This window comes from Sinohyriopsis cumingii, chromosome 10 (assembly GCF_028554795.1).
Source record: "Sinohyriopsis cumingii isolate HCF-2022 chromosome 10, ASM2855479v2, whole genome shotgun sequence".
Classification (NCBI taxonomy): domain Eukaryota; kingdom Metazoa; phylum Mollusca; class Bivalvia; order Unionida; family Unionidae; genus Sinohyriopsis; species Sinohyriopsis cumingii.
In genome coordinates this window covers 65,679,453-65,704,774 of record NC_142970.1, presented here as the reverse complement: position 1 = coordinate 65,704,774, position 25,322 = coordinate 65,679,453, and the positions used below count along the sequence as shown (strand labels likewise).

The 25,322-nt window shown below is 35.6% G+C and overlaps 1 protein-coding gene across 2 annotated transcripts; it reads left to right on the top strand.

The window, feature by feature from the left end:
- Positions 1–6,495: 6,495 nt before the first annotated feature.
- Positions 6,496–24,418, top strand: LOC149790293 (uncharacterized). Of its 2 annotated transcripts, none has more exons than XM_089972337.1 (5): positions 6,496–6,953; positions 12,174–12,267; positions 13,503–13,565; positions 15,776–15,926; positions 24,023–24,418. In XM_089972337.1, exons 2-5 carry the CDS (start codon positions 12,184–12,186, stop codon positions 24,058–24,060), a joined length of 336 nt encoding a protein of 111 aa, XP_089828463.1. In that variant the 5' UTR covers positions 6,496–6,953; positions 12,174–12,183; the 3' UTR covers positions 24,061–24,418. The 2 variants fall into 2 exon arrangements, with proteins under 2 accessions (XP_089828463.1, XP_089828462.1); XM_089972336.1 differs by lacking the exon at positions 6,496–6,953 and adding an exon at positions 7,168–9,602.
- The last annotated feature ends 904 nt before the right edge of the window (positions 24,419–25,322 follow it).

Genomic DNA, 25,322 nt, shown 5'->3' with positions numbered 1-25,322 from the left:
GGCTGTCGGAGGCCTTCTCAAAGTCCACAAAGACCACATAAAGGGATCCATTCCACTCATGGGAATGCTCAAGGATCTGTCTCAGAACGAAGATGTGGTCGATGCAGGATTTGCCCTTCCTAAAGCCTGCCTGTTCCTGGCGTAGGATGCTGTCCACAGCTGCTGTTATGCGTTGGAGAATGATGCGACTGAAAATCTTACTGGAGATGGATAGTAAGGTGATTTTTCGCCAGTTGTTGCAGTTCCCCAGATCTCCTTTCTTGGGAAATTTGACGATGATTCCTGTTTTCCAGTCATTCGGTGCTTCTTCACTATCCCAGATCTTTTGGAGACTTTGGCAAAGCAACTGCTGTGACTTTGTGTCTTCTACCTTCAACATCTCGGGACATACTCCATCATCGCCAGGTGCCTTCCCATTCTTCAGCTTGTGGATTGCCTGCTTGACCTCCTCAAGAGTGATGTCGTCCCCATTATGTTCCTTCCTCTCCCCCAAATACCAATTTCTTAACAATTTATTTCATAGTTATCTACCTAAAGGGCATTTGGTGAACCTGGACATTACTGTATTATGATATATTGAGCTGAAGATTTATGTCCATGAAATTCTTGCATTCGTAAATTTGATACAATTGTTATTTATCCAACCTTGAGTTGTTATATGTATTTATCGAGTCGGAACTGCTGACTGGGGGCTCGTGAGTCATTAAATTTTAATGCACACCTTCTGCAGTATTATTTATAATACCGTAGTGGCTCAGCATTATTTATAATAAAGTTGCGGGTTTCGTGACAACCACTATACATATGAGATAACAATGTAACAAGGTGCAAATACATAACAAAAGCTTTAGTTTAAAAAAAAAATTAAAGTACTGAAGTCACAGTAGAAAATATGATAATTAATAAGTATGCCTAACTTTGCAAGAACAGAAACATTTTGCTGTTTTGTCCTTTTCTAGCAATATGTAGTTTTCTAGTTTGTCAGGATGTTCGTTCTTCCACATAGATCGCTAGCAATAAGTTGTAACTTTCAACTGATTCTCGTCATCGAAAATTTTAATTTCATGAATCTATTCTTATGTGTTGTAGTTCAAAACTTCCTTTACCGCATGATCTGAAAACATCTGGCATTCGGAAGGAAAATTTTAGAAATATTGTCGATAACATTTTTCCAGTGAATATGTTGTTAATGCTACTATATCTCAAAATAACCTGTAACCGTAGCAACAGTAACTAAGTGGGCGAAGCTTATAGTTCAGATCGGAACCGTCCATTGCATCCATTGCATCAATCTGTTTAGTACACAATGTTTTTCGGAATTATCATCTAGGAAAAGGGCTTGTGTTTTTACCGTGAGCATCGCTTGGTGTCAGAAATAACCTTCGGATGTGAAAAATGGAATAAATTTGGGGTAGGGATGCATATTGATAATCTTCTTTTGTTATGAACTGCTTATCAGCTCAAGTGAATGTTTATGCTATGTTTTAATAAAGCTATCCAAAATATGGACCTTTTTGACCTCACATGCGTATTTTATTTTGTATTTAATGCATAAAAACTGTCTAATTTACCCTAAGTTAACTTTGGTTGGAAGAAATTTCTGGCGAAAGATATGCACACAGTAAGGTCTCACTGGACAGTTTATATGGTGAATTTTCATCCGACAATAACCAATTACAGAAAAATGAGAATAATTTTACACTGAAGATACAAATAAAAACAAACTAATGATTTCTGTAGAAAGCATACATGTGAGATTTTGACTGCAGTAATCAGGTTAACGCCTGATACAACTGGTGTTTTTTTTACTGAACTAACACTGCCACCAACCCCTAAATTTTACATTCATTTTTGACAAGAAATGGCTATTTTGAATATTTTTCTGTGACAAGGCAGCTAAAAGAATCAGTATGTACCTTATGCATGAATAATAGTTCACTAGTACTATAACAAATTAGCATACTTTTCATCACCCCTCCACCATCTAGATTTTTAGATAATTACCTCTGTAGCAGACTCACATAAATATGTAAGCCAAGTCGACAGCTCATTTGCAGCCCAAGTTACGCATTTGATCTCCAATGTAAATCGAACTGTGTCAGGCAGTCACCAACAAGCCAACCTATTTCCAAGCCTAACTCAAAGAAAATCTAACCACATTATAGATTTAGCTTATGTGTGAATTTATAAATGCTAGGCTTGTGATAATTAGGTTCATGCCTTCTACCTTAAAAATTACGAGTGTGTGTGTGTGTGTGTGTGTGTGTGTGTGTGTGTGTGTGAAAATACGAGACTATTCAGTGAGATCTAATGCAAATTACTTCGCCGAGATACATCCCAGGCATTTAGGTAACTAACAGAAATAGCTGAGATGATCCAAATAAAACATTGTCCTAGCCTGATTTCAGGAATTTGGGTGTCAACCTCCGTTATCTTGAAGATGACAGGTGATCAGTCATATCCAGTCCTTGTGTAAAGTGTATCTTTTGTAGGGGTATGACTAAAGTGCGAAAAGTTACGAAAAGTTGCGAAAAGTGCGAAAAGTTGAGAAAAGTGCGAAAAGTTACGAAAGTTATAAAAGTTACGAAAAGTTGAGAAAAGTCACAAAAACGAAAAATTACAAAAGGATGAAAAACATAAAAGAAATTAATGTAAGCTAGGACGAGAAAAGTTGCTTTTCATTTATTATTTAAGCTTCTTTGTTCCCAAACGCTATACTATATCTAAAACTACATTAACTGTTTACAAATGATTTCCTTTATTTGATAATGTTTCAGAAGAAATGTTCTTTCCACAACTGCATCGAAAGGTCAATATCGTAACCGAAATCCAAATTTCCGTCGCTCAGAGTTACAACAAAGTCATTTTCTCGACATTTTTTAAAATCAAAACAAGTAAATAATAGCAAAGATTTTCGTTATCTTCATTTGCATCAGTGTAAATATATATTTCGAAACTGCTATACAATAGACTGCACTTTACAGTTTGCGTTTCGCACTTGGCTTGTTTGATGGTGTTCTAGACCTTTCTGCCCGCTTTCTTCGAATTTGGTTCAGCTTCCGACCTGCAGATGGAGTTTTGGTTGCAGTTCTTCTGCCATCTTTTGAGTACATCATATTTGGATGGTCTTTACCGCAGTCAGTGAGAATTTTTTTTTCCTTTTATCACGTTGTTCTTCCGTCATTCTGGCCCAGTGATCAATGTCGACAAGGTGGTGTAAATATCTTTCACTGAGGCGATAATTACCCATGTTTCTCAGGGAACAACATCTCCCTTCCTGCTAACTGATCACTAATTGATGAAGCAGCTTGACAAACTTTGGTAATTCAGCTAGCTTCCATTTTGTGGCCGATTTTAGGATGTGATTTGCACTCTCGGAGTTGTTGTTTGTCCATGTGCATGTAATTTTTCCGTTGTTGACCGGATCTATGACGTGTTCTTTAAGTATTGGATACAATCTTGTATCAAAGTAGGTGTGGAACTTTCGCAGGCATGCAAGTCTTTGTCATCGATGATGGAACGTAATTGGTTTAGTCTTTCTTCGTGGGTGACAACGCCTTTTTTTTTTTTTTTTTTTTTTGTACAAGACCATTTGAGCCAAACACTAAATCAAGAACTTCCAGGCGATCTTCTAATGGAAACCCAATTATATTTTCCATTTGTCTGTTTGCGCTTTGCTTTAGATGACGAGTACAAAGAACGTGTGTGCTACCAGACAAGCTCCGTTTTATAGCGGTTTTGAATGCCAATTCCTCATCTGTGCCGATAGTCAGTAACTGGAGCTGGTTGTCTGTCAAGTTGTCAGCGACGTCATGGAGGAATGCAGAATATGCCTTGGTGCTGGAGTTGGTATGGATGAAAGTTGGGCCGAACACAATCGGATGGTCATCTGTAGATCTCTTTATAATGGATAAGTCTTTGAAAACTGTCGGAGTCACGTGGAAATCACCAAGGTTATAGGTCTTGTCCATTCCAGAAAAGCTACCGCCTTCAATACAGCAGAACCTCTTAATGTCTGTGATCGGTTGTTCGTTGTAAAGAGTCACGACTGGGTGTTGGAAACCATTCATATGTTTCACAGTTTGGACGAATTTGCTTGTTTTGGTCATTTCTTCCACGCAAACAATATGGTCGGCGATGTTCCCTGATTTGGATGGTCTGTGCTTTGTTCTTGCTATTGAATGTTTAATATTTTGGAGTTGTTTCTCGCCTCTTGGTTGCTGGTAATCTTCATTTCTTTCAGAATGTACCATTCTCTCAACTTCCTTCACCCCTTTGTGCTCTAGTTCGTTTGTTAATCTTTCTCTAACGGAAGGCTTGGTTCTAATGTATATGACGTTTTGCGACGGATGTTTCACGGATGCTTGATATGTTCGGGACGAGAATTTTCCAATGTATTCGGCAAGCGCGATGTTGGTTGCAATATCAGATAGAATATTATTAGCTTTCTGGAAGCACGTTATCCGCCGCTTGAAATGATCAGGTCCTGATGGAGAGCTCTAATGGTTGTGGTTGTAATGGCTCGTAGATACGCTTTTTGTTGACGTTTCTCTCGACACAGTACACATCTTGTCGTTTAACAATCATCAAGAGAGTGCCATTTCTTTCAATAAATGTTGTGGATGATGATGCACACTTGGTCCAAGCGCCACAGTCGTCCCAGAACTCAGACCTTTTCCCCGAAGTACGTTTCATGATGTTGTCGACGTTAGTGATAATAAAATACATGCCGTCTTTTCTTTCAGATGGGATCTCTTGTAGAACAACCTTTGGATCTTTCATCACGTCCATGACAGATTTGAGATCCATGAACTTCTTTAAAGGACTTGGCACGAATTCATCAAGGTATAATTCATCGTCTTTTTCAGAATCAATTGCACTGATGTCTGTTTGTGAACTGAGGATTTGTTCAAAGTTGATGTAAGGAACATGAGCATCTAGTGATTTTCTTCCTGTTTTTTTATATTTTTTTTTATAGATGACTCTTCATGTATTGTAGATAAATTTGGAACGTACGTGCAATCGTCATTTCATTCATATTCATACATTTGCTGTGAGCGCGTATCCCTCTGATTGTCTTCTATTTCTGAAGTTGATTGGGATAGTGGAATTTGAATGTCTTCCATAGCAGGCTCCTCCAACCATGTTGTAGATCCCAACTGATGTTCACGGATACTTTCATTTTGAGTCTTTTCCGCCATTTATGGGGATTTGGGTGAGGCACTGATCGCAATATATTCCGATGTCAACTCTACGCGCTCGGACGTTTGAGTCAGTGATACCAGGGGTACAAAGTGGTTGGGAATCCACAGTGCGTTTCTTTTCTTGATGAAGCCGTTCTTGTTTGTAGTATTTGTCTTTGTCCACATGATGGCTATGGTTGGTTTCTTTAGATCACATAACACTGGTGTAAATACACAATTCAGTTTGACAAAGCTATAATCCTTCGACCCATTCATTGCAGGGTACACGGATTCTACTTTCAAATTTAACAAATTTGACAAGGCCATCATACAAAAAACTGATACAGGCTTTCCAAGAGTTGGACATTCCAGACATTCATCGTGAAAGTCAGGCGAGCACAGTAAGAAGCCTGAATACATGGGATATTTCTGAATTTTGACTTTGTTTAGGACAAGTTCTATACTTTTTGATTCGTTGCCGACGAGGTAGGTGGAAGAGGAGTTGAACAGGCAGTCTCCGTCACCAGTACTGTACAAAGCAGTTTTTGAAGACATATGGTAAGCTGCCACGATGGTATTTGAGCCTGGATCCTATCTGATACCTTCAAAGTTTGTATGGACTGTGGTGTCTAAATCATTGTTCTTTATAAAGAGATGTTCTCTTTCAGCAGCTACTGTCAAGGACTTTATACCTTCCCTAGCGCTCTGAAAGCAAACAAAATCATATATACTCAACAACATCATCATCATCATTATTGAAATCATCATCATAGTCATCAGCATCGACCACTCCGATGGCCTCAGTGGTAAGAGCTCAGTTTTCTTGTTCCCCATATAATCTGGCGAAATGTGTTACGAACGTACGACTATCCATTAATAAACATGTATATCGATATTGCTCTCTTTGTTGTAATAAACAATATATCATATATATGTATCTATGTTTACATAAATTAATTAAATCATGTGATCTTTTCTTGATGCCATCTTCTGTTTGATTCTAAACAATGATCAATTCGATTTAAATAATGCAGTAATTTCACATCATCCACATAGATCCCATCCATATTAGCAAACTAAATTGAAATTATCGTGTTGAAATTGTATATAGTGTTTTTTGAAAATCAGTTATTACACATTATAATTTCATTTGTGAAACAGAAATACTATTTGCAACTGATAATAAACTATAGTCGATCCATTTCGCAAATAAGTATCTGAATGAACTTTTCGTAACTTTTCGCAACTTTTGGTAGCTTTTCGCATTTTAGTCATACCGCTTTTGTAGAAAAGGTAAACTGATCAGACAGGACAAGATCGCAAATTTTTTGTCTAGAATTTGTTCCCGATGTTCGTTGAAATGTCACATGTTATATATATATATATATATATATATATATATATATATATATATATATATATATATATATATATATATATATATTCCACGTGCCACCGTAATACATCATGCATGCTATTTAGCTCCCCCAACCACCACACTGATTGTCCTACAATGGTGTTGTTGTTGTAGGGTTTAACGCCGAAATAATTCAGCACACGATAGGCTAAACATGGCGGCCAGTATTATTGGTGGAGGAAGAACCTTGGAAATGCCCGGAAAGAACCACCGATTCTCGAGATGCTACTGGCAAGCTTTCTCACATACCCACATTGGCCGAATCCGAGACTCGAACCCACGCAGACAGAGGTGAGATGGCAGTGATCCGTAACGGAGAGCGCTTTAGACCACTCGGGGCTACGTCCTACAATGTAAGACAATAATAAAATAAAGTCAAACAGTTATACACAGGGCCGGGGCCAGACTATCTGGCGCCCTAGGCAAGGTTAGATTTTTGTGCCCCCCCCCCCCCCCGAAAATATCATTTTCAAAATTTATAAACAATAAATATTTTAATATTTTGTTTTTCAACATTTGAGCACAGACCAAGGGTAATTAATTTTTTTTTTACCCCTCTGTGCTGAAATGTCCGGACACCCCACAAAAAGCACTACTTGATACTATTTTATTTGCAAAATTAAGACAAGAATAAACAAACATAAAGATAGACATTTGTGATGAACTAACGGCATAATGGACAGTTGAACAGAGACACTCAATACTCATACACCTGAAACCAAATTTGGCTGAGGGATAAATGCAGACAGAAAGACAATTCAAAATCTCACTTTTGTTTCCATGGCAAACTGAAGGTTTCGAATATGCGTTCTTCCACAGAAAAAACTCGAAGCCTATAAAAACATGCCAACGTAATTACGTCCTGAAAGTTTCATATACGCGTGATTTTCACTCACTTATTTTGCTTGTTTCGTTCAGACTGAAACTACCCGATTATTTGTCCCTGTATGAAATAAACCAGGATAAAAATGACCCTCAATAAAACTGAAATTTATTTATTTATTTTTAAAAACTTGTTGATTTGGAGAAATGCGCCCCCTGAAATCAGCGCCCTAGGCGGCTGCCTAGTTTGCCTATATGGTAGTGCTGTCCCTGGTTATACATAGAATTATATTGTTATAATAAAGGATATACAATATATCAGTTTTAAAAGGAAAATGTTAAAAAATATTTTAAAGAATTTTAAAAAATATACAATGTTATATATTGCATTGGCATTAAGGCCATTAGGATACTAAGTATCTAACTTATGAATCCAATAAGTTTCTTTTATGAGTCTATTCATGTCACCATGCACAATATCTATTGGCATGAAAGAAAAATCGAGTAAAGAGTGATTATCGGTGTTGAAATATTAGAGGAAATTTGAGGATCTCTGTAAAAAATTCATATGAAAGTGATGATTATTCATTCTCTTAGAAACTTGTTGAAGTGTTTGTCCAACATACTGCATGCTACATTTTTTACAACATACTAGATGCAGTATAAGTAAATTTAATCATCCAGTGAAAATGATTTAGGCGATCAATACTTTTTTTCAGTTCTTAAGTTGAATGGTTCCAGATCATAAATATGTCATCTAAAAATCTGAACCAAACAGATGGATTAAATGTTCCGTTTTGAAGAAAATCTTTTTCTAATTTACCTATGAAAAGGGAAGTGTATGAAGGAGCCATAGGACTACCCATTGCCGTACCCATTATTTGGATGTAATTCATATTATCAAATTGAAAATAATTATTTTCCAAGATAAGTTTTATTATTTTACAAATATCTTTACTAGATAGTGTGCTGTTATTAGGATTGTTATCAAGAAAATATTTACACGCTTCAATACCATCTGCATGTGGAATGTTGGTGTATATGATGTTACATCTAATCATACCAGAACTGAGTTATCAGATAGCTATGGAATAGACTTCAACTTTTTAATGAAATCAGTAGTTTCTTTAATGTATGAAGGAAGTGATTTCATTAAAACACTATCAATAAATTTGGATAGGTTTTCAGTATAAGAATTACAACCTGACATAATAGGTCGTCTTGGATAATTTAAAGGTAAATTATTGTAAGGATTTTTTATGAGTTTTGGGTAATCTGTAGAATTGATGTGTACGTATGTTAAGAGGGAAAGTATCAAATTCCTCATATACAAAATTATTATTTTTAGCAATCTCATTAATGCATGTTGAAATTTTTTATTTAATTTCTATTGATGGGTCTTCATCAATATGTTTGTAGTATTTTTCATCACTGAATTGACTTTCAGCTTCTTTAACATAATCTTCTTGATTCATAATAATAATAGTTTGATTTATCAGCCTTTTTAATCACTATACTGTTGTTATTCATTAGTTATATAAAGACTTAGAAATATTATTATGGTATTGCTTTTTAGTACTATTAGTTAGTATCTCTTTTGTGATCGCATCAATATAAAAATCTAAATATGAATCATGTCCACTAGGTGACAGAATTAAATCATCTTTACACCACCCAGTGGGTGTGATTCATGTTTAGATTTTTAAAATCTGTTTCTTTAAATCTATAATTCCTTATTTTGGGCCACCAAATATTTTTCAATTTCTTTTTATCAACACTTGATTCAACAGTTCCTCCATATTTTGCCATTAACACTATACAAAATCTTGATATTCAAAACTTCAGATTTTGGCTTGAGTGGTTAGCATGTAGGTGTGTTTACTCAAGAAATGTGCATGGTGCATGTATACATATCTCTAGCAGTGTTCAAATTTGTTTTGTAATTATTTACAGTGAAATCATAGCAGACTTTGCAGATGTGTTTACTCAGTAAAAGGTGCATGGTGCATGTATACAAATTTCAAACAAAACATCTTATAACCCCATTTTTAATCAAACTATGAGATGAAAATTGATACAAGCGGTTCATATATATTTCCTCAAATACATTACCCGATTATAATGTTTAGAGAACATCGACTACCTTGCAGATCCACTGGGTTGTCCATTCAGCGTACTAGGTATTAACCAGATAAATTCCTTTTACATATTGGCTTATGAGATTAGGTTCATTGCCACAGCTTAGCCAGGGGCCAAGCTAGACTTGAGTTTTAGGGAGAAGTGAGAGCTAAGCAGGGAAAGCAGAAAGTAAGACACAATATATATATATATATATATATATATATATATATATATATATATATATATATATATATATATATATATATATATATATCTGTGTGTGTGCGTGTGTTTTCATCTTATTTGAATTTTGTTCACTATTTCTCAGTATGCATATTTGCAGTTAACTTTTCTTATAAGCATTGTTTTATTTTCACGTATAACTTTACAAATTATGTGTGTATTAAAAACACATTTTGTATGCATACAGAAACCATCATATGCTTATGCAGTGTATTTTGGCCACATGACTTAAGAGCACTGTTAAAGCTATATATTGTGATGAATTTTAATTGATAGGAGTAACCAGATTACAGTATTGCAATTGCAAGTTATTAAAAATTGCTTATTCAACTAGCCAAAAGAAGAAAAAAAATTACTTTATAAAGTGCACTATCAAATGGCAGTTGAAAAATATTTGGTAAACTTGTTTGAAACAACCCTTGCTTTATGTACATGAGCAAATGCACCAATCTTCACACCATTTTGTTTGTCTCAGTTTCTTCGTTACCTATAAAACATTACATTATCTATTCATATATAACACAGTCAAGCAATAATGTTGGTATATGAATGAACTTGAACCTTTTTCCCAACTGAATTGAGACAGCCAACTGTGCGACAGTTTTTAGAAAGAAGAGCTTTCTTAATGAAAGCACTCAACATTTTAGCTTCATTACAACAGTCCATTGATAGAATTGCACATTTATGGTTTTATTATTTGTCTATGTATGTGTAGTAACATCAGGCATTGGTTAAAGACTATTTGCTTCGCTGCTTGTTACCCCCGTATTTTCACAAAAATGAGTGAAAACAACTTGCAGCGCTTCTCGAATTCCACAACAAAAGGCCCAAATGTTTCCAAAAAGAGACAATACAGTAAAACCTGTCTTGAGAGACCACTGCTATGAGAGACCGTCTGTCTTGAGAGACCAGGTTCTCCATGTACAGATTTAGAGATTATATATTGTTATAACCTGTTATGAGAGACCACCTGTCATGAGAGACCATTATGTTTTGGCAGATGGGGTGGTCTTTCAAGACAGGTTCCACTCTATAACAAAGTGAAGCTTCCCAGACACAGCGATGTCTGCCATTATTTCCCCCTGACAGGTTCACTTGTGGTTTCAGTCTGATTTTATGAAGAAAATAGTGCACATGCGGCTATTAAAATCTTCAGGTCACCGATTCTGTTCTAAAACACAAATTGATATTTAGATGCTATTGTTTAAATATAGAAACACAGATTTGTATGTTTTTATCCTCACATGATATTTTGTGGATATCAGCCAGTGATTGTTGCAATAACCAGACACATATATTACACATCTCTGCAATAGCCTACCTTACTTGGGAAGGGGTTAATGGTCTATCAGCTATCAAAACACGTGCCTGTGAATGTGCAGGAGTCTTTTTTTTGTCGCTGCAATTGAAATCAACACCAGCTGTTTGATACCTACATTTTGCTGCAATTGAAATCAACACCAGCTGTTTGATACCTACATTTTGCTGCAGTTGAAATCAACACCAGCAGTTTGATGCCTACATTTTACCTTGAGCTAGAACATATCATCGGAAATAACTGGCTACGCTGAGGGAGCATCTGAAAAACCATGGACACTCAATGTGCATGTAACAAAATCACAGGGCCAAGTCATTTTTGGTTTCTTAATAGTAAAAGGCAAAGTTGTCATTTTTTAGGCAACTTAGTTGCCCACTTCATCTGGTAGCATGACCCCTCCTTAGCATTTGAGAATAATTGCTTCTGACCAGAATCATTTGATTCCCAGAATGGTAGTCAGTGATGCCAGCTTTTTCATGAGAGACCTTTCATACCAAATAGCTAAATTCAGCAGAACAATACTCTGTCTTAATTCTCCAGGCTACTCAGCAGTTTTGTAATGACACAGATAAATCCACTGGATTTGCTGAATCAAAATGTTTTCTCGAGGCTGCATCCATCTCAAACAAGACTTGAAGCTGCTTTACTTATTTTATTAAAATAGAGTAATGTTCAGCTATGAATATTATGATTGGGTAATTCAAGGAGGAAGTCAAGTTTGGAGTTAAATGTTTCTTTGATAATACTTGTCCAGTCATGATCTTGGACAGCATCCCATGCCCCCCACCCCCCTCCAGGAAATGCATTTTTGATTTGGCACTAATTCTCCAATTCCTCTATCCATGTAGAAGCCGCTCTTTTCTGATTTTCACTGTGAAAAGCAGATGACAGTTTTTCACTTTTATTGCTAAGACAAAACAAAGACATGCTGAACATATTTTTGGCTTGGGAGGGCTTGGTTTATGACTTCTCTTTACATACAATTGGTTAAGCATTAATGAAGAAACATGAAACTCTATACTCTTTTCCGGAATCGTATAGATGACTTTTTTAAATTTCTTTATACCAGAATCCACAAAATGCAAGAAAGTGAAGAAAATGTCGATGTAGAAAAGCTTGGTGTGGTACTTAGGAACGAGGCTGAATTTGAGAGACCCAGTTTGGTATGTAATCTTGCAGTTTTGGTTAAACATTCCCGACATTCGCGTTAAGAAATTTCAGCAGCTTTTGCAAGAGATTGAATGTGAACAATGTATTGATATATAAAGCAAATGAGGTACTGAGATGAAATTATTAAAATTTGTTTATTTTGTTAAGAGTGAAACTGTAAAAGACTTTAGTTCATTTGACCCTTACTTTCTTCTTAGATTTTAATGTATTGTTATATTTCATTTTTGCATGCTATATTTTTTAATATGTTGGCATAAGGATTTTAAATGTTTCAGCTGTAAATAGATCTTTTTGCACATTATTTGTATACAATTCACACAGGATTCACTTTTCTTATTCAAAAACCTTATAAAAGTCTGCACTATTAAAAACTGTAAATAATTTTTTAATAGATAAATTCTTATATACAAATTATTGAAGTTCTTTTTCTTTTGTTTGATTTATTAGTGTGATCTAAAATGTTGACTGGTGAAGGATAGATAAATGTCATGATTAACTAATGTCTCGTATGTATTTCACAGCATGTGAGGGACTGTTTTAATAATCATTATAAATTAAATTTGTGACATTTGTTCATTCATTACCTCATATTTGTTATTTTGTCAAACCACTTGTCAGAAACTTTGTGACTGAAAATGCAGTGCAGTATTTGCACACTCTTCCATTAGCTTATACTCCCCTACCAATCTGTAAGCGAAAAGGCATCCGGAATTTAAAAAATAAACAAAAATGTGTCATTTCATTCATCAATTTATAATTTGTAACCTGATTGTCACCAGTTGATCCCGAACACTCGGCTCGTGAGACGGCAGTGATAGTGATCAGTAAAGGCAAGTGTTTTAGAGTACTGGGCTAACCAGGGCTCACATGAAGATATTAGTGTCGTAATTATTAATGTCTAGGTCAAACACATATAGTACCTTGACACTGTAATTTAAGCAGACCTATGGTTGAACAAACTTGACTACCTTATGGTTCTGATTAGTGGGATATCTTCAGTCATTAGATTTACTACACTACTTCTCTGTGATCCATGTTTCATATTTCTGTGATTTATGCTTACTCTACATTAAGCTCAGTTTCACTAGTCACATTATTTTCTATGACTTAGCAAAACTTCCTATTCAGAGGAATCAAAGATTGGTACTCGTGGAATGATATAAATTTTACAATAATTCTGTACACTGTGTATTTTCTTGTCATTTTATACCTTTGGGTTTCTTGGCAGATGATGAACAACCAGTGTGGAGGACTGAAGATGGCAATTGGCCACACTTGTACCATCGAACCTGTATGTTAAATTGTTATCAGATAAAAATAGTCCTAGATTTATTTCATGTAATCGTAATAGTTTATCAACTGTTCATCCCTATTACTTTTCTCATGGCACTGTTGGGAAGACTATTAGGAAAGTCACATATATGGACAGATTCTTTAAATGTTGTTCAGGCAAATAATAAGATTTTAAGAAGTCTCTGTGTATGTTTTTTTTTTTAATTGTTTTCCTTGAACTAATTATCTACAGATTGATTACAAACAGATTTAGAAGTAAATGTTCTGACATTCAGCTTTTATATATTTTGAGAAATTGTACATGGAAGTTAATAATAATGTAAATCTGAATTGGAAAACTTGTCAATGAGTCATTTTTTATCAGTTTATTATGGTAATACTCATTATATCCTAAGCTATTGTGTAGATTTCAAAAGTTCTGCCTCATAAATAATAAAGATACAATCTAAAATATAATTATCACAGGGCCACACCATGTTTGTTCTATCCTGGTACTTAGAGACAAATTGGCTTAAAACCCATTCTTTTCTACTGAAATCACAATGACACATATTGCTGGTGAGGATGGGTGGGATGTACATGTTCAAGTTTGAGTCTACATTCAACAGATTGCTTCAGTATTTGTGTACCTAATGTTTACATACTGTATTTGTTGTGTTCAAGTTTGAGTCTACATTCAACAGATTGCTTCAGTATTTGTGTACCTAATGTTTGCATACTGTATTTGTTGTGTTCAAGTTTGAGCCTACATTCAACAGATTGCTTCAGTATTTGTGTACCTAATGTTTACATACTGTATTTGTTGTGTTCAAGTTTGAGTCTACATTCAACAGATTGCTTCAGTATTTGTGTACTTAATGTTTACATACTGTATTTGTTGTGTTCAAGTTTGAGCCTACTTTCAACAGATTGCTTCAGTATTTGTGTACTTAATGTTTACATACTGTATTTGTTGTGTTCAAGTTTGAGCCTACATTAAACAGATTGCTTCAGTATTTGTGTACTTAATGTTTACATACTGTATTTGTTGTGTTCAAGTTTGAGCCTACATTCAACAGATTGCTTCAGTATTTGTGTACTTAATGTTTGCACACTATATTTATTAAGATGAACAATGATTACAACAATTATGTATACTCAAGAATATTTCATTTTTTTAAGCGTCTATTTAGTTATTCTTTACACATATACTAGTTTGTAAGTTAAGTTCCACTGCAAATGTTACAGACCCTAATCTGCCAGTGCAGATCTGAGTCTCTGCAGTATGCAGTTGGACTGGACTTAATAAATGAGCATAATTATATAAGGATTGTGGAAATAATTCAATTAGCAAAAATGCTGGCCTTAATTAGATGGGTTTCCCAATTGATGCCATTTCCTCTGTGTGCATGTGCAGAAAGTGATTGGTTTCATGTAGGTGAGAAAAGTAGATAATGCATCTTTCAGTGCTATCAACATGGTGAGATTTCAAATTATACGTTATATCAGTTATGGTTGGAACACATAATGGGACACTCTAGATATTATGAAATTCTTAGAAAGTGGCCGGTGTAAGGTAAAGTCATTTGTACTTGCAGCATGCACAGTGGAGAGAATCTTGGCATACCTCAGCATTACTTTCATATACTGTGGCTGAAAGTTTTTTGGGTATCATACTTGTGGTAAATATACATTATCAAACAGTTAACTAAAATGACTGTTCTCTTGTGCTCAAAAGATCAGCCTTAATTAGTTTAAAGTACACTATCTTTAGCAGTTATTAAAATAAGGAAAAGGAATTTTGACACAATAGACAATACCAGCTTCTGACAGTGCAATGAATGAATTATCATAAAATGTAAACAAAATATTGGCTCAAAATGACCAAGCATAGCCAGCTGTTGTTTGAAAGGTATACATTTGAAGTAAGGCCAAGTATAAATCTAGAACCCATAATACAACAATCATAAATCAAAATAAAGGGAATTGAAAGTTCTTTGAACAATACCTAAGATATATAAAGGTCTTTTTTAAATAGCCAGTATAACCAGTGAGGAAAACCAGGGAAATTATTTTTCTTTAAAACCTAGTCCTATGCAGAACATGAAACTGTAGAGAACAGCTTAAACTATTAATGACTTGATAAATTAAGTTCAAATGGAAGAAAATGTGAATGACAATTAATGAGCACGATCAGGATGTTGTTATGTGTTTAATTCCATTTTTCAGCAGAAGAAAACCTCAAGGGAAGCTACTGACAAGCGTTGTCACATACCCATTAAAAACGAGCCAGAGAATCAAACCTGCTCAGATAGAGGTGATAGATCAACAGTGATTGCACAGCTAACTGGGGCCTCTCCAACAAGGTCAAGAGAGATAGGTACAGTGTGGTCTGTGATGATACCTCCCCTTTTGCACAGCTTGTCATAAGTCCAAGCAAGCTTATTGTATGACCCTGCATTAATAGCCTGGCCATAATGCTATTTTCAACTTATTGTACTAAACTACTGTACCAGTTTTAATCAAACGTTGTAGTAATGGTCCTGAAGACAAACTGTACATACATGTGAACCTTCAGGATGGTAGGGCTTTCCTCCTGAAATCTGAAGTGCACACAAAATTATTATTGAAATTTTGCTCTCACATTTTTCACACCTCTTCCAGTGTAGTATATTTATGGTAAAATAGCCTGTGTTCATCTGTGAACTGGCTTTAACATATCCAGATGGTTTATTTCCTGATTTTAAGCAGTACATTTTATTATTTTGGTAGGGTTAGTTGGCTTCACTGTTTGAATTTTATCAACATTTATTATGCTATGTGTGCTCAGAATTAATGCTGAAAGGAATAAAGAGATTCATAATGGTTAGATTACTCATGAGCATAAAACAGGATTTGTTTGACTTCATTGATTAAAGATTATTGATATGTCTTGAGTTTTGGTTACTTCCCATGCTAAAACACCAAAATCCAAGCAACTGAAACATCATATGAAATTCAGTTTTGGGCAGAAATGGGAATTTCTCCTTTTAATCACATTACGTTAGGAATATTAGCCTGCTATCTCACAAATCCAGCACAACAATAAGACAAAAACAATCATCTTTACCTGAAGAGAGAGAGAGAGAGAGAGAGCACGCAATAGACAAAGGGCAATAACTCTTGTCCATTACCTCCCCTAGGTACCACCGTTTTTCCCTGTTGCACAGATCACAAATTGTACTATTCATCCCACAACAATCTAGCCATGCAGATTTATCAATCTACTGCAGGTTGTATGCATTATTTTACCATTTCTGGCAATTTTTGAGTGATTTTGTCTCCTTTCAGGACTTCACCTTTTAATACCACCATCTCACCATATCATTGAGCTTTCAGCCAGGCTTTTGGTGTAGCTGGTAGCAATATTGCCCAGACCATCTTATATATCGCCAGCATCCGTGCCAACCACACACCTTTAACACTGGAGACATTGGAGCTATTGCATATCAAAATCGCAGTTACCAGCAGTCCAGCCATTGCAAATATGGGGACCTTTTGGTAGAATCGGTCCAGCCAGCTTTGATATACGGGGATCTTAGTGACATATCCATCCGTCCATCCAATCATGCCATGGGCAACATGTCCTTTCTATGGCAGAGATTTCAGTGAGAGAGAAATCGCTCTATCCAGCCAGATCTTGGGAGTGGCCGGTACTGGAAGATCTTCTGTACCGCCAGCTTTCAGGGTGGCCATTTGCCATGTAAACAAGCTGGCAGTGCCAAAGGTTCTTATGTTCACTGCTTGCCCACAAGTGAGAGATAGTGATGTTTTCATGAAATTGAGTCTTCATACCACCTGGTATATCTTCTCTCATGCTGCAAGTAAACGCAATTGGAACTGCTTCAAATCCACTATTCTTCACATTTTACTCATATCTGACCAAGTAACAGATTCCAGCTGCCGTTGAGGAAATTTATAGGGTGTTGGCTATCTAATAATGCCCCCCACCCTTACTGTTGCTCTAACGAATTGGTAGATCTCCATAAAAATGAAGAGATGGACTTACGCTGACAGGTGCCTTCAGAACTATTCTCCCAGCACTTGACAAGAATGTGGTAGCCATTCATATGTACATTCATCTGTTTTATAGGGTAGAGATCCAAAAATTATAAGCTGATTGTGCATTCTGGAGGTATTCTAATTATTACTGCAATTATATATCTTTGTCTGGCTGTTCTAAGATAAACTTTTATAATAATTTTTGCACTCTAAAGTCTGTCAGTAGCAAAGGTATCCATGGTCGCAACCAAGCACAATAATAATAATAATAATAATAATAATATTAATAATAATAATGTGGACTTAATACATAGCATATTACAATATTAGACAACACATAAAAACATGCAGCAATTACAAAACAAAAAGATGCTAATATTAATTAAGGAAATAATCATTATTATGTCTCTTCTTGAAATAGGTGAATTTTAAGAACACTCTTGAATGAGAACACATTATCCTTGTGTCTAAGATATATGGACAATTTATTCAACATCACTGTTCCTTGGTAAGCAAAAAAACATTGGCCGTATGAGTTTGTTTTCACAGTAAGAACGATGAGAATGTGAGTGTCAGAAGAGGAGCACAAGTTTCTAGACAGTGTGTACACATGGGTGAGGTCAGATAGGTATATTGGGCTGAAACCAGTCAACAAAATGTAGCATAGTGGAGAGATTTGTTTTTATTCTGAGTTGATCAGGTAGCTAGTGAAAGTTACGGAATGGGGGGATGTGTACTCGGTTCTTTGTACTGTAATGATAATTATAACGGCCACGTTTTGAAGTTTCTATAGTAGACACTGAGACAAACCAGACAGAAGTGAATTGAAATAGTCGTGTCTTTGAAAGTACTGAGGAGCACAACTGTTTTAATGGCATCAACCAAAATAAAATTGCAAATGGAGATCATGCATCAGAAATCGTGAAAGAATTCTTTTCATAGCATAGGCAATGAATAACATTTCAACAAAAATCATCTTACTGTTAGAGCATTTTGGCAATTAGGCAGGTATCTGGCAAGTGAAAGCAATACACTAGTTCCACAAGGGTCTCTTAATATTAGTATAACCAAATTAATGATTGTTTCATTTAGTGTAGAACCTGTCTTGAGACTTCTGCTATGAGTGACTACCATAATCACAATCATCATGCATGAATTGATTTAATTATATAAACACACTGTTGTTAGTAGGCTCCATACGAACACCACCAGCGGCCACAGAAACTGAACACAGCTGACATTTATTTAAACCATTCTAATCACTTAGAAGTATTCCAAGGTAAAGTGCCGATTATTTGAAAACTACCCTGCTATGTATGACATCATCAGAAAAAAATAAATACCACTGACCTTTATCCTTTGAAGCCATGGACATTTATGATAGAGAAAAAAAGAATTGTCGAGTCTGACTACCTGTTTCTAAAATCTATAAGTGTTGCAGGTAGTTGTCGTATGTTACAGGCCGTAATCCATACTAGAGTACATTTCACTAACACCATTGCTGTGCCGAAGTCTTGTAAATCCCCATTATGATTAACCATTGCTTCATTGCAAAGCACTGTAACAGTTACAGATGTCAATTTAGGGTTTGTATCATTTATTTACCTTATGTGAAAAACTGCAAACCTCGGCATTGTACTAATGAGAAGTTTTATGAAAGGGCTTAATGAGTAACTTCATTTATGTTTGTATTCAAACCTTAATGCCTGGGGTGATTGAGGTTTTTGACCTTGTCTTTAATAAATGATTATCGTTTTATTATAAAAGGCTTTTGTGTTTTATCTTACTGTTATTGAAATCCACACCAAGTCATCATCTGTTCACTGTGATGTAAACCTTTTACACTCATTGTTTATAGAGCTTAGAGTCTGTTTTGTGTCATCTGTGAATTAAGAATTTGGGCTTTGTCTTTAAATTTTATTTTTATTCTGAATGGGTTAATTCTGTCTTTTGATGTCATTCATGTGTATATATGGCATCATAAGCAAAAATTCCATACTGGATGGCATCATAAGCAAAAATTCCATACTGGATGGCATTATAAGCACAAATATATATATTTGCAATATATATATATATATATATATATATATATAATCTTCCAAATCTACCTAAAGCAAATCAAAGCAGCTGAATCGTACACAGGATGAGTATGTATTCTTATGCTACCATTGAAGTGAGTCAAAAATGTATGGGCATATCAAGTTAGCTTATAGAAGGAATACATAAATATTACCTCACTAATTTTGCCATTTGTATGGTATTCTATATATACAGATGATCTTCAAATATAATAGCCAATGTTTCATTATAAATGTATATCTTTATTGATAAAACAAAATTAATTTGAGATGAAATGATTGCAATATTTTAACAAGAATAATGAACAAAATAAAATGCATGTGGATATTTTTCCATCCTAAACATGGCAGCCAGAATAAATGGTGCAGGAAGAATCCGGGAAAACACAGGAAAGAACCATCGAGCCACAAGAAGCTACTGGCAAGCTTTCTCACATACCATGTTAGCTGAATCCAAGACTCAGACCCACGCAGACAGAGGTGAGGTGGCAGTAATCCGTAACAGTGAGTGCTTTAGGCAACTCAGCCACTCAGGGCCCCTCAAAAAATGATAATCTTACACAAACCTGCTATGAAAGGCTTTCAGTTTTGAGAGACTACTCTTTTGTGTCACAGGACAGGTTTACTGTAGTCTCAGTTGTGTAAACATTTAAATTTGTTAGCTCATCTGGCTCACTGTGAACGTATGGTCTGTCCCAGCATCTGACAACAGTTGATATGATTTAAACTCAGTCCTTATCACAATTATGAGTTTGTTTGGTTTGCTTGAAGGGCTTTCGTGTTTGTGTAAATTATTCTGATACGCCATCAAATATTGATGCCATTACTAACAATTAGTGAAAACTGTTTTTAAAATACTGCTGAACAGTATTTATCTTACCTGACAAAAATCATCCTGGCAGGAAGAACTTTAATATGGCCATTGATACTAAAACTAGTCTAAGAATAGACACTTTTACTAAAATTTAAACAACCTTTACATGACTTCTCTTCCATAACTTCAGAATAGAATTTGACCAAATATGACAGGAAGCATCCTGGCCTGAGGTCATTTCAGGTTTATACAATTGATGCTGGCCTGATATTAAATATGGCAGCTGTTACTATCCATAGAAAAATCTTTATATGACATCTTTTCAAAACCAGATGAACAGAAAAAGGGACACAATTTTAATGAAGGCTTCATGGTATAGAGGGATTTTGAGTTTATATAATGGATGCTGATGTATTATAAAAATGGCATCAGTTGATCAAACTAGGTACACGTGTAAGTGACTAGTCCAAAACTGATCATGAAACTTGAACCTGACAAAAAGCATCCTGACATGAAAACCTTTTTTTATTTTTAACATGGAAGCTTAACCGCCATAAAATACAGCCATCATTACTAGACAATAAAATCGTTTAAATAACAAGTTAAAAAATTTGACAGAAAGCATCCAGGTCCAGAGGACTTTCAAGTTTATATAGCTGACAATACCATCAAATTTGGCCAACATTGCAAAAATTTAAGCAACTTATACAGACTTGTTCAACAGGATTGGACAAAAGTCACAGAAATAATCCTGGCATGAAGACCTTCAGATTTACACACATGATGCTTATCTATCTTCAGATAGGACCACCTTCATTAAAAGTAGAAAAATCCTATTTTAAAAACAATTGGACAAAGTTTGATTAAATTTATATAAAGCATCCTGGTATGTGGAACTATAAAGTTTGTACAAATGATACCAATCCACCAAAAAATACAGTTACTAAGGTAGAAATTCTTTTAAATTAGTTCTTCTCCTCAATCATTTAGTATAATTGAATGAAATTTGATGGAAAGCATTCTGGTATGAAGACATTTAAAAGTTGTGCTTATGATTTCATCCAGTGTGGAATTTGTGCTTATGATGCCATCCAGTATGGAATTTGTGCTTATGATGCCATCCAGTATGGGATTTGTGCTTATAATGCCATCCAGTATGGAATTTTTGCTTATGATGCCATCCAGTATGGAATTTTTGCTTATGATGCCATCCAGTATGGAATATTTGCTTATGGTGCCATCCAGTATTAAATTTGTGCTTATGATGCCATCCAGTATGGAATTTTTGCTTATGATGCCATCCAGTATGGAATTTGTGCTTATGATGCCATCCATTATGGTCACCATTCCTAAAAACTAAAATAGAAACATTTAAAATGACTTTTCTTTGAAGTGAATTTGTAAAAAATTTGACAGAGTGACTGTGAGTGATGCTGATCCACTGGCAAACGACCTGGTTTGACTAAATTTGACAATGCATACTGGCATAGGAATATTTAAGATTTATATTGATCATCAATAAAATATTGGCACTTTTGCTACAATTAGGACAATGTCCAGTCCTCCCCAAGATGAAAACTCATCTTTTCTATGTCATATAGACAAAGGGCATTATCGCTTGCCCATTACCTCCACTATCCAATGATAGATGGCACTAGGTTTAGGCTTTTGCTGTGAACTGACAATATGTCTTTCACATCACCTTGCAAAAAGGAAATTTGTTTTTCAATTCATCACATATATTGAGGATTTTCAGATGTATAATGGATTATTCTACAGATGGCATACATTATTTTGTTAATTTTGGCCATATTTATGTGAATTTTTTCACCAATGCAGATGTAGTTTCAGCATTCTCTGACTGCATGGTTTTAAATGGCTACATAATAAAAGAAAGTGTTGACGTTATTGATCGCACATACCGTATTTATCACCCCTGGTACAGTCAGGGTCTCTGGCATTATTAATGCAGTTAACTATTAATTTCTTGTTCCTCTCTTTTCTCTTCAACCCATTGGGGGAGTTTACACTCAATTCTAGATAGCCCTTGTGTTTTAAGTTGCACTGCATGTCCAGTCATGGCCTGTAAGTTCCCTCACATGTGTTTATAGCTAACTTGCGTAAGTCATACAGTCTAGCCGCACCTCAGTTTTTATGTCATGTTGACTGTCAACCGTACGGTCCATTTGTCCCGCTCTCAATCCATACCATCTAGCTGTACCTCAGTTTTGATGCTGTCTCAACTGCCAACTGTACTGTGTCTATAGCCATCTGACAATTGATCCATAGTCTAGACAAATCTCATGTTTTTATGCTGTATCAGCTATGACCGAATTGTCCATCTTTCTTACATATCATCCTATGCTCGTCTAGTAGAGCCATTTAGTGTTCACATTGCTGGGGATCTTAATTAATATATTTGGCCTTCAAACTAACATTGACATTATTCTGGCAATGTAGCCATATTCCCATTAGTTCCTCTATTGGGGTATGGAATTCTCACCCACCTCAGCCTGGTACATCTTCCACCTTCGTTAGGTCCAAATCATCATCCTCACCAAATCAATTTCAGACAAGAAATATATCACAGCCACGGAGTTGCTGCATATCCTGTTATGTCTTGGCAGATGTTATCCCCTTGGTTGCCTCTACATGTGCCCTTTGTGGATGACCTTGCCGTCTCATTGGCGCCCCTTTTTTCCAGTACACTCATTTATGGGATAGCATAATGAGTGAGATAGTATCGTTCCTGACCAGTAGCACGACCACAGGAATGTCTCTCATACATCTGCATAAGCAGCCACCAGACCCAATTGGCATTATCACAACATATGGAGTGGTACCCTGTGTAGCATTCATTGGATTGGCCTTGAAATGTTATATGGTAAGAAGCTATTATTTCTTCCCAGGCTTAATCACATCACCTCCAGTTGTGCTGGTCGCAAGTTACGAGAATGGTTTGACCATTATATAGGGAATCCAGTTCTTCATCCATCAAAGTATTGGTAGGATGCTCAACATTCCGTCTCACATTATCTACTCTCTAATGTTAATCTGTTTCTCCAAGAATACTTATCCAATCAAATTATTTTAATACCCTTCCATTCCCCCCGCCCAATTTGAGAATCCCATTAATTGATGATCCGCCCAGTATACTGGTGCCACCTGGTGATGGGCAAGGGTTATTACACTTTGTCTATGTGATAGGGACAGAAATGGTGTGCTTTTGTCTCTGGGAGGGCTTGATTTGGGAGCTAGTAGAGCTTATGTTCCTTACATTAATGAGATTTGTAAGTTTTCCAGAAGAAACATAATTTGCGGAAAATGTTTGGTTTCCTGTTTAGTCAGTCTTGATTAAAAATACCTTGCCTAAGGATCCCAGATTCTGGTGACTGACCTTATTTTCAACTTTTCAAAACATTTTTGAACTTCAATCAGCATTTTGATTGTTGGTGTTGCACTGAACTGTTATGGTAAAGACAAAGAAAGGGAAGTGGTCGCTGAAAACATGCTTCACAGTAAAATTCTTTTCTCTTTCAGGTTTGAATCCAGACTGGAAGGAAGGGGATAAGAACTAGATCCTGGAATATGAGTACATAGGCAGGACACTATGTACTAGAATTTTATGCTGTGTACCAAAAGACGTGAAAGATGTATAAGATGCTCGTGTTGGTTCAACCAGTTCAATTCATTGCTGTTGATGCAGGCTTAATATAACAGTAATATCGTGCCATTCTAACTAAGCAGCTTTCTAACGCCACACTAAGAATTCAAGGCTAATTTTCAAAATACTTACTCTTTGGCATATTATGGCATTTCTGTATTACATATGTTACATGTAACCAAATACATTATTCATGTTTTTTAGTTGTATTCTCCTTATTAAACATCTCATCACAATTTCACACAGTCAAAATAAAAGGTCCCTGACTTAGAGCATTTCTTTACATTTATTATTACCTTTACGCAAGTTAGCACCAACCCCACACAATTTGTGACAAAGTAAACATGTCAATGTGTGTGTATTTATATGTGCATTTATGAATGTATAAATATGTTAGCATGTATGTATGTGTGTGTGTGTATGTATGTATGTATGTATGTATGTATGTATGTATGTGTGTATGTATGTATGTATGTTTGTATGTATGTATGTACATGTGTATGTATGGATGAATGTATGCATGTAAGTAAGTAAGTATGTTGTTGATAGGCTATATATGGCAGTCAATGTAACTGGTGGGAGAAGAACCCCGGAAAACCTACAAGTCCAGAAAAGCACTGCAATATGACACAGCTCAGTAGCATAAATGGGTTTATTGTTGTTGTTGTTGTACGATGTAATGCTATTTTTCAGCACACGATTGCGGCCAGTATTAATGGTGGAGGAAGAACCTGGGAAAACCCCATAAAGAATCACTGACCCATGAGAAGCTACTGGCAAGGTTTCTCTCATACACACATTGGCCGAATCCAAGACTTGAACCCACGCAGACAGGTAAGATGACAGTGATCCGTAACAGAGAACACTTTAGACCAATCCGCCACTCAGGGTCCCCATAAATGGGTTTATAGTGTGCACAAAATGAGAACAAACCACCATCAGATATGTCCCTTTTGCCAGCATTAAAATAACTCCATCTCAAAAAAGCTTGTTGGAATTGGACTAACTCTGACACATTCCATATAATTTACATTTACTGACATTATGCTGAAGTACCATAAAAAATGCTGCCTATATTAAAAATAGAGAAGATTTACACCTTTTATTTTCTTCTCAATATATGAAAGTGCAGTACAGAATTTTTCTAGACAATGGCATCCTGGTATGGAGGTCTTT

Coding starts and splice junctions, on each gene's coding strand:
- LOC149790293 (XM_089972336.1), top strand. CDS start 9,487: ATGAAAATTGATACAAGCGGTTCATATATATTTCCTCAAATACATTAC. Junction 12,268..13,502: donor AATTTGAGAGACCCAGTTTG/GTATGTAATCTT, acceptor GTTTCTTGGCAG/ATGATGAACAACCAGTGTGG. Junction 15,927..24,022: donor AACAAGGTCAAGAGAGATAG/GTACAGTGTGGT, acceptor TTTCTCTTTCAG/GTTTGAATCCAGACTGGAAG.